The sequence below is a fragment of the Pinus tabuliformis genome, chromosome 3_2 (genome assembly GCF_031772625.1).
Source record: "Pinus tabuliformis cultivar Carrire ecotype Pingquan chromosome 3_2, CPIR1, whole genome shotgun sequence".
NCBI lineage: Eukaryota > Viridiplantae > Streptophyta > Pinopsida > Pinales > Pinaceae > Pinus > Pinus tabuliformis.
The window spans coordinates 1223741424-1223752604 of NC_142302.1; the positions used below are offsets into that span (position 1 = coordinate 1223741424).

Sequence of the window (11181 nt, forward strand, 5' to 3'; positions counted from 1 at the left end):
TCGCGTTGGGGTACAATTGGATTCCTTAATGGTACAACTAAAGTTCACTTTAGAGCATCAAATCAGCCCTATTCATACATACATAGATGGGGCATGTAGCAACAGTGGTTTACCTCTGCACCTTGGACAGAGAGAAGCAGAGCCACCTTGACATATTTTATGTGTTGACCAGGCTGATGAGGTGAGGCGACATGAGCAGTGCATGGTGAAAAATTTGTAGGATGGAGGGCCTGTCCTGCGTATGAGAGCTCATATATTCAAACCCTCTCTTGGGGTTGGTTGGTGAGAGATTTTGAGTTGGTACCCGATGGAGTGGGCTATGGAGACGGTAGTGGACCTAGGTGGAGCTTAGTAGGATTTTCCAAGCACTGAGGATGCCAAAAGCCCCGACTGGCATTGGGATTTGGGAGGGACCACCTATCATTTCCCAGGTATAATGATTGACTACAGCTTGGATGGTATAGTTGACCTAGCATCTGAGCACGCACATTCATAGCTTATGGGCAGACTCCTTTGATTATCTTGGTATGATGGTTGTGCATGGGATCACAGGATTATCAGCTTACTATGGCAGGAGTTTTTCGGAGGAGGTGGCATCGACAGGCCACCAGACAGTGCCTTAAATGGAGCTGGGGATTCCTCACACTTGCGTAGGGCACAGAGGACACAGAGGAGTAGAGCATTGGTGGCGTCACTACTGGTACCTAGAGAGATTCACTTCTGGGGCCCCTCAGGGAGGATTTGGAAGGGAGGTCCCCTCATCAGAGAGCATGGCGATGCGAGGGTAGAGGTGATGATATAGGTTGGATGTGGGCTGACACATAGGGACACAACTTTAGGCCATCTCATTCAGGGATTGGTAGTAGCATCTAGTGTGGCATAGTGTTCTGTAGATGGGCATGGAGGCATGGGGGTGTGTCGTCGTATGTTGGACTGCGTTGTGGAGTGGGAGTGCCTCACATCGCATTGAGCACATGCAGGAGTGACCAATGCAGTGACACAGGCAGGACACATGACGGTACAAGATGGCATAGTTGTAGCTGAGGGTATCCAACAGTGTACAAGGGTAGGTCACGGTGTATAGTGGCATGTCTAGGAGTACTGGGATGATCGGTGGTATGCAGAGGCTTATGGTGTTGCACAACGAGGTCTTCGAGTGTTTCCTTCAGGGACACCCATGGACGAAGATACCGAGCATACCTTTGGGTGTAGTTCACCCAGGATCAAGGGCGACACAGATGAGCAATACTTGATGGTATCTGCAGGGACTCACACGCCTAACCCTCTTTTACATCACTTACAGGAATGGGTGATCTGGTTGTTGTCCTTTGACACTCTGGGCACGAACAACAGGGGACGGGGAGCTCACCCAAGATATTTGGATGACACTTGGTGCGATAGAGGGGAGACTTCTCAGTAGGGGCATCGAGTCGGTGCGTGAGTTGACAGCCATAGGTCGAGGGATGAGGTGATCACTGATAGGGATGGCATAACATTCATCACTTATCATATGCCTGGGGATTTGGTCATAGGGGAGACATGTGTCACTCTTTCCACAGGGCATGTCTAGACCATGCATGAACAGAGGATACCATGTATGGCTAAGACCGCTGTCCAGTATGTATCCAGGTTCCCGGCATTGTATCGACACATTCTCTAGGGGGAAGGTAGCCAAACCAGTGACGATGTTTGGTAGGAGCAGGATGGGTCCGCATACACTGAGTCAATTGCACGTATCAGATACCCATCTATTAGTCACATTCAGGGGGTAGCTATTTGGCACACATGGTTTCCAATGGTTGTTAGTACTACACAGTGCCAGGGACAGGACAGTTTAGCATGCCTCAAATTAGTTCATGATGTATGGAGCCTATATATGGGTGGCATGCAGGTACTAGAGATGAGGGCCAAAGGGATTCCATCGGTTTTCAGGGCTATGCTGTAGCAGGTCTGGCTATGGGATGCAAGGATTCTGTTGATCGATAGATCACTCGTGATGAGCGGAGTCATGGCAGAGAGTGATATAGTTCTCTCTTGGGATGACACATGGGGGTTCATAGACGGTTTCATCATGTGGGGAGGCAAACATTCTCTGTTGTTGCATAAGTTCGGAGTTATATTTGGATGGGTAGGCCTTGGCACCATGGAGATTCCCAGGAAGGATGTGTCTCACCTCTTTTAGTATTCCACAATCGAGTTCTAGGAGAGAAGGATATTGTCTATGCACGATGGGGAGTATGACATAGTCATAGTAGCGTAGCGTCAGCATGGTGGCACCACTCTGGGACTAGCAAGGAACTGTGGCATCACAAGTCTTCATAGCTCAATAACCTTTAGGTATGCCTGGCTACTGTAGGGGGAGATCATACAGATCTTCCATTGGGCTTTAGCGAGTCACTAATGGAGTAGGGGACTTCTAGTATTTGCACCGGGCATGATAGGGAGTGGAGTGAGGGGAGCTTCATGTTGGACAGGATGGCTTGGGATCCTTGTATTGAAGGATTATTTCATATCAGGACAATGCTGAGGTCAAGGATGATTCAGTGGCACATATGGGACCCTAACACATGTTGTAGTGATAGTGGGGAGCAACAGTTACTGAGGATGCTCATTTAGGTATTGCTTGAGGACAAGCGAGTTTTGGTGCATTGAAGGAGCTTACCAAATGGGGATGCTACTTGGGAGGGCGAGCATATACTTGAGCATCGAGCACTGAAGTTGCTTGGTGTAGAATTTCTTGCAAATTCTCTACAAATATACCTCTGAGATCTATTTAGAAAATATGACTGTAGATTAACTCGATAATGCAATATACCAAAGCAAAATACTATAATCTACTTCTACTATCAAACTTGTGGAAGCTTAAAGATCGAGCTGAATCAGAGTTGAACACATATAACCATAAGAAGAAGGATCAATGCACATGAAACACAGAAAATACTCAGGGGAAAGCCTGTAGAGATTTTGAATAATATGACACTTCTTCACAGAGATTATCCCGATCATACACTATTGCGGAATACATGCATAATACATAACCTCCTCTACATTGATCATCAATTTAGCAGCATTAAAAACAATGAAACATCAATCGCATGCACACATTAACACAGTATGTAACCCGAGGAAAGCATACAGCTGAAAACCCCACACTATCTGTATATTAATGATTAAGAACATGTAACAATACATAGTACAATACTCCTCACAAGTATCCGGCACTATCTCCACCTGTTACACACAAAACTAGCTCAGATCCGAATAAGTCACAAGTTCAAATCTCCTCCGTTGCTTTGCCTGCCTCCACTGTACAATCCTGCATGAGAATAATAATGAATGGTTGAACCAAACTCATTTTTACCTTGGCTGATCCAAAATCACATGAGCACAAGCTACAATTTCCTTAGTATTGGCCCACACTGCGCAGTCCTCATTGGCATAACTCAATCCCATTGATTGTGCAAGATCTCATGCACAACTATAGTCACAACTGATAGCAATCTCAACCTCTAACACCTATCTCCACTGAACTGTCCATGCACTGAGTTAACTGATGTATTCTTTAGTTGCTTTATGAGTTAATAATTAGTGAATTAATTAACAATCAATTCACACAACTCATCACTAGTGTATTCTTTAGTTAGACTAAATACAACTAGTTCAACTAAGTCAAACTGAACACAACTCCATCAACTCCACATCCAACTCCACAGAACTCACATGCATGAGTTCTAACTGAAGTCCTCCATGCAATCGCTCAACTAACACATAAGAAACCACGTGATTCCTTCTGTCAGCGCATGTGCCACATCCGTAGCTTGAACTGAAGTGCTCCAAGAGAATAAGATAATGTTTAGAGTCCAAATATTATTATGAGCTAATAATATCCAACTGTTCTATTTTTAGCCTGGCAGTCTAAAAATAGACTCTGATCACTCTGTTGTGAACCAAAAATAGAAGTCCATCTATTTTTTTCCAACATGACCAATCATCCATAAACAGCATCCTGCAACTCATAGACCATGATCCATATGTCTAAAAATAGACTTTGCGCCAAAAATAGCCTGCGGGCCCACTTAGTGAAGGTGACTCCTTTCCACTAAGCTCCATCATCTTGTTGCATTTTCAACACTCCCTCTCAACAAGATATGGATTATCTGCAACCCCTATCCTGCAACTCTGGAACGTTCTGCATGCAACACATTTGCCCGGTTCACTTGCTCCAAAAACACTTGGAACAAAAACACTCCCAACTGACCACTCTGTTGGGCTAGGAACATACTCTGATGTTGAAGCTCTACCTGCTGTTGACAAGTGCTCCCTCTCTGACATCTGCGCTAATGCAACATCTCCATGCATCTCGCACCATTGCACACCTCTGTGTGCCACTTATCACTGTGCAAAACACTTGTGCCTCTCGCATTGCTGCAGCCTGCTAGCTATGCACCATCCTGGGATTCCCTGCATTGTCGCTCTCTCTGCCACTCCACCCGCATCTGTCTCTACCCAATCAATCAGTTCCTGCTACTCCACATCGGGGCTCCCGTAGCAAGGTCTCATCCAAGAGGTTGGGTACCTCAAGGATCCTGCCCCTCCTCCTTGGGACGATCAATCCACATCACCCCACCTCCTACCTGGAGGTATGGCTGCATGCGATCCCTCAGCCCACCTGGCTCGAAGTTTCCCCCTACTGGAGGTCTCTGCATGAGTAGATGTCTCTACTCAATCTCCTCTCAGCTTCCCTTGTTGTGGCTGCTCCACAACCTCCTGAAGCTGCTGCACCAATCGTGGCTCCTCCACAATCGTCTGAGACTTCTTCTGGCTCTGCATGTTGAGAGGTAATATATGCTCCCTCTCAACCACCAAGTCTCCATTAGTTGCCTTGCTGCTGAAGGCTTTGCATGCATCTTGAACCTCAAGAGCATAGAGGTTCTTGACCCGTGAACCAATTTGCTTCACATGTCTAGTGATGATGTGTCTAAGGAAAACCTTTCCCTTACTGGAGACTACATCATAGCCTCTGTCTTCCAGCATCGGGATTGACACCAAGTTTCTCTTCAGTCTTGGTACATACTTGACATCAGTTAAGGTAAGGCGAGCTCCATGCTCCCTCTAAAAAATAACCGTGCCTACACCTGAGATACTATACTTCTCATCATTACCCATCACTATGAGTATCTGGAGATCATTCTCCTCCAAAGTATTGAACAAACTTTTGTCACCGGTCATGTGGAAAGAAGCTCCACTGTCAAGAAACCAACCACTTCCCACCATGGATGAAACCATGCATGCGAATAGTGTGAAATCCAACTCAAACTGTGAAGCAAGTGCCTCACCTTCAAATCCTTCCCCGGATCCCTTCTTGGATTTCCTCTTTGGGCAATTAGTAGCATAATGGCCCAACTCATGACAACGAAAGAATCTCACCTTCGACTTGTCAACCTTCTTCCCATTATTGGAAGAACTGGATTCGGAAAGAGAACCCTTCTCCTTCCCCTTCTTCACCTTACTCTCTAAGGCACAGTTCTCCTCATCATGCATGGATGAAGAACTGTCTCTGGTGCTCCATCTGATCTCCTCTTGCACAAGATCCGACCAAAGTCTCTCCCATCCTGGCAATTTCTCTCGACCGTTGACAGAGTCCTGATAGGAATGCCAACTCTTCGGAAGACCAAGGAGAGCCAAGCTCACCAAGTCCTCATCATCGACAGTCACCCCCACACTTCCTAGCTCATCCCGACACTGGGTGAACTTCGTGAGATACCTGGGCATACTGTCTCCATTCTCACACTTAATGTTTCTGATTTTATCCTTGAGCGCCAGCTTCCTCTGATCGCTCTTGCTTTGGAATAGATCTATCAAAGCTTTCCACATCAAGTATGGAGAATTCTTACCATGAAGGCTAGACACAATGTGATCCTTCACGCCCTCCAACAGAATCCTTTGACACTTTGCTGTCTTCTTTTGCCAAACCACAGGTTCAGCAGCATCAGTAGGTTTTGGGACTTCAACATCTATGAAATCCTTCAACCCATTATCATCTAACACCACCTCCTTCCTGTCTTTCCATGCAATATAATTCGAGCTACCCTCAAGAGCATACTCCAATCGCAATCCGTTGAAAGACATTTCAACTTTGACACCAAGAAAGCACTGCTACAAATTCGAATTCCACCAGCTCAAAACTCAACCGCTTCTGATCTAAAATTCGTGAGAACAAAGTATTTCTCATACAGAGATTAACTGTATGGGCATTCACTGGATATCTCACCTTCCAAAGGAAGGATGAATCCAGAGGCTACCAAGCCCGATTACAGACTTTTCCTGAAGAAATAAAATGTAAACACTTTCTGAATAATAGATCTGATGATGAATCCTGCTTTGATATCCTGTAGAACTTTTTCTACAAATCAACCAGCTCCGATACCATGTAGAAATTTCCTACAAATTCTCTACAAATCTAACTTCGATACCATGTAGAAATTTTGAATAATATGACACTTCTTCACAGAGATTATCCCGATCATACACTATTGCGAAATACATGCATAATACATAACCTCCTCTACGTTGATCATCAATTTAGCAGCATTAAAAACAATGAAACATCAATCGCATGCACACATTAACACAGTATGTAACCCGGGGAAAGCATACAGCTGAAAACCCCACACTATCTGTATATTAATGATTGAGAACATGTAACAATACATAGTACAATACTCCTCACAAGTATCCAGCACTATCTCCACCTGTTACACACAAAACTAGCTCAGATCCGAACAAGTCACAGGTTCAAATCTCCTCTGCTGCTTTGCCTGCCTCCACTGCACAATCCTGCATGAGAATAATGATGAATGGTTGAACCAAAATCGTTTTTACCTTGGCTGATCCAAAATCACGTGAGAAAAAGCTACAATTTCCTTAGTATTGGCCCACATTGCATAGTCCTCATTGGCATAACTCAATCCCATTGATTGTGCAAGATCTCATGCACAACTATAGTCACAACTGATAGCAATCTCAACCTCTAACACCTATCTCCACTGAACTGTCCATGCACTGAGTTAACTGATGTATTCTTTAGTTGCTTTATGAGTTAATAATCAGTGAATTAATTAACAATCAATTCACACAACTCATCACTAGTGTATTCTTTAGTTAGACTAAATACAACTAGTTCAACTAAGTCAAACTGAACACAACTCCATCAACTCCACATCCAACTCCACAAAACTCACATGCATGAGTTCTAACCGAAGTCCTCCATGTAATAGCTCAACTAACACATAAGAAACCACGTGATTCCTTCTGTCAGCTGCATGTGCCACATCCGTAGCTCGAACTGAAGTGCTCCAAGAGAATAAGATAATGTTTAGAGTCCAAATATTATTATGAGCTAATAATATTCGACTGTTCTATTTTTAGCCTGGCAATCTAAAAATAGACTCTGATCACTCCGCTGTGAACCAAAAATAGAAGTCCATCTATTTTTTTCCAACATGACCAATCATCCATAAACAGCATCCTGCAACTCATAGACCATGATCCATATGACTAAAAATAGACTCTGCGCCAAAAATAGCCTGCGGGCCCACTCAGTGAAGGCGACTCCTTTCCACTAAGCTCCATCATCTTGTTGCATTTTCAAAAAAGCCTCAGCTAAAAAACCCCACTATCTGTATTATCATACAAGGTGGAAATACATCAAGATTACACAAAGCCTTAGCTCTCATAGCTAGCCATCTCTCAGTACAATCCTCTTGGATGCTCACAGGCAATCAAAGCTTCTCTCAAGCCTTCTCCTCTACCCTCCAAGCTCTTATTTCCTTGCGCTATTTATCTTGGGTGATCCTACTATTACCAAGTGTAACACTAATCACTCACACTAATCTCACACCCTGTAAAACTGCGCAATCCTCAAGGAACCTTATTCCTTTTGCATGGATAAGTTTCCTTTATAGGAAAACTCATGCAATTGATAGTACAATGTCCCTATCTTAATCTCAACTGGGTCTTTCTCAGAATAGACATGCATGAGTTAATGATGAGAGAATCTTTAGTTATTTGGAGTACACTTGTTGAGTGCATGCATGGATCAACTGACTGATAACTCACAATTAGTTCCTCAAACAGTTTGGAACTAATTTAACTAGACATAACTCAGTTAACTGAGCTAACTAATTACAACTCAAATACAACTCATCCTTATCTCCTTAATTAAGGGACAATCTCCTTAATTTAAGGGATAACTGTTGCATGACTTCACAAAGGCTTCCAGCTTGAATTTCTCCAACTAATTAACTCAAGATGAATTAATTAATTATTTTTCAAGCAGCTGGTGAGACTAAATTCAAATTTTTATTCACAATTTTTATTCAAGGACAAATTAAAATTGGAATATTCTGGATTCTATTCATTTCTTGTTGCTATTTTCAACACTTGGGGAAAAACAACATTTGGGAGGGGAGGATTGTAATGTCCCTTCTTAAATTAATTTGGAACAAGACTAATTATTGCATTTTGGGGCCAATTTTGGAGATAGTGGAGCCTATTTGATTTTTATTAGGAGATTAGACTTAGGAGAAGTTATTTTGTTGTGGTGATATTTCATGGGAGGGAATGGGTCGGAACACGGAATGAGGGTTTCAGAGGAAGAGAAGGTCTGAACAGACTATCCTGTATGCAACTTTGGAGCAAAGAAGGAGCGCAGGGAGCTTGTGTTTACCCGCGGAAGATCAAGTCGGAGATTTGCAGACAATAGCAAAGGAGAGGACGCAGGAAGAAGCGGGCGCTGAAGGTTTAATGGCAGCAAGTGCGGGGAGGGGAGAGATCCCCTCCTACAAGAGCATGGCAACGGGGGAGGCAAGTAAGGATCGAGCGCGGAATGGGACGAAGTCAAATAACGGAGAGAACCCAACAAACGGAACAAACTGGCAGATGGGTTTGAGGGGAAAATGCCTCCCTAGGGCATCGAAGAAACCCAGGTTCGTAATACCGAGCAACAAACTTGAAGAGTATAGGAGTTACATGAAAGATTATGCCTTAATATGTAAATTTGTAGGGTTCTGGCCGTCAGAGAAAGATCTGTCCAAATGGATACAACAGAGATGGAAACCTAAGGGTCATGTGGAATTGAAACTGGGTGCTAAGGGTTTTTTTACAGTAATATTCTCCAACATAGAAGACAAAGAAAGGATTTTCGAGGGAGGCCCCTACTTTATGAACAATGCTGGCCTATTTATTCGGCACTGGGAAGACTGCTACAATCCAGACAAGGAGAAAATGCTAGCAGCCCCGGTCTGGATAAGACTCTTTGGGCTTCCAATGGAGTTTTGGGATCCGGAGATTTTAGAAGGGATAGGGAATGCTATAGGATCATTCGTGAAAGTAGCAGAATCTACTAAAAGAGGGAGATATACGTCCTACGCCAGAATATGTGCGTATATGAATATAACTGAACCCCTCCCAGATTTCATTGAATTAGAATATCATGATGAGATCTGGCAACAACCAGTGGATTACGAGCATATACCGTTCCGGTGCAGACGATGTCATGAATACGGTCATCTTTTCAGGCAATGCCCATTAAACAGAACAGAGGAAGCAGCGGATAAGAGAGAAGAAGAGAGGGCAACAACAGAGGAACCAGGACGGGAGGAAGAGGGATTTAAAGAAGTACAGAACAAAAGGAAATCAGGGAGCAGTAAACCCCAATGACAAATACCCAAGGAAAATATACCTCTGGAAACGCAAAACAAATTCAAAGTCCTCCAGGAAGAAGAAGTCGAGATGGAAAAGGAAGACAACGACGAAGAGACAATGGAAAATTCAAAAGAATCAGAAAAACAGGTATCAGGACAAAAGGATACAGAACACGGGGAGGCAGAAGAGAAAGGGGAACAGACAAATGAACAAACTCAAATGGAGATAGACCCACAAAAAGACAAAGGAGGAGAAGAGGAGCGAATAATGAGGAAATTGCTACAGGAATGGAGGTTGTTAGATGAAAGATTCATCCCGGAGGAGCAGAAGCAAATATATAAAGAAGCATTTCAAAAATATAAGGAAAAGGCAGGGGTAACAACAGCAAATAAATTGGAACAGATAGAAACGCAAGGGAATCAGAACACGGGAATGGGCAACTCTGGCAAAGGAGGAAGAAAAAGGGGTAGGCGCTCAATGAGCGAGACAATCCAGGAGGTAGGAGAGATGCTGGTGAACTCAGGAAGAGTCATACCTCTATCAGAGGTATTTCAACTACCCCCAAAACTATTAAAATGATTAATACAAGTTGGAACAACAGAGGTCTTAATAGTAGAGGTAAATAGAGATATTTGAGAGACAGATTAAAAAGAGACAAACCAAGTATAATGATAGTCCAAGAAACAAAGATTAGCATGCAAAAAATGGAAGAAATAATGAGCAGAGGTAATACTCGGTATGAGATAATGGGGCAGGATGCGACAGGCAGTGCAGGAGGATTGGCAATCCTATGGAACCCGGAGGAAATACAATTTGAAAATTGGATAAGCTTCCCTCGGATCCTCTCAGGCACTTTTAAGGTGATAGGGTCATCTGAATGGGTAGTCCTATCAGGAGTTTACGGACCACACTCTCCAATGGAACGTAAAGGATTCCTACAAAACTTGAAAGCAATACGAAGACTCACTCCAGAGAAGCCGTGGATTATAGGTGGTGACTTTAATATGATTACGACCTTAGCAGAAAAGAGAGGAGGATTGAGAAGGATAGATCCAGATATGGAAGCGTTCAGAGATATGATATCGGAACAAAGAATGGTGGATATTCAAACAATAAATGGTACCCATACATGGAATAATCGTAGAGGAGGAACAAATCAAATAGCCTCAAGATTGGACAGATTCCTAGTCTCGGAACAAATCATGATGAAAGATGTGTACATAGAGGCCATGATTCTGCCAGTAGTAGGCTCAGATCACTAGCCAATAAAGTTAGAAATCGACCTCAAGCAGAGCCCCAAAAGAAGACCGTTCAGGTTTGAATCATTTTGGCTCAGGAACCAGCAGTTTTTACCAAAAGTAGAAGAATGGTGGACTACGAGCAGACAAAGTGGGAGAAGTAAAATGCAAACATTCCAATTAAAATTGAAAGAACTTAGGGGGGAAATTAAAAAATGGAACAAAGAAGAATTCGGGG

The 11181-nt window shown here is 43.4% G+C and overlaps 1 protein-coding gene across 1 annotated transcript; it reads left to right on the forward strand.

Moving 5' to 3' along the window:
* Positions 1-10451: 10451 nt before the first annotated feature.
* Positions 10452-10967, forward strand: LOC149185150 (uncharacterized). The gene has a single exon (XM_089415566.1). It carries the CDS (start codon positions 10452-10454, stop codon positions 10965-10967), a length of 516 nt encoding a protein of 171 aa, XP_089271692.1.
* The last annotated feature ends 214 nt before the right edge of the window (positions 10968-11181 follow it).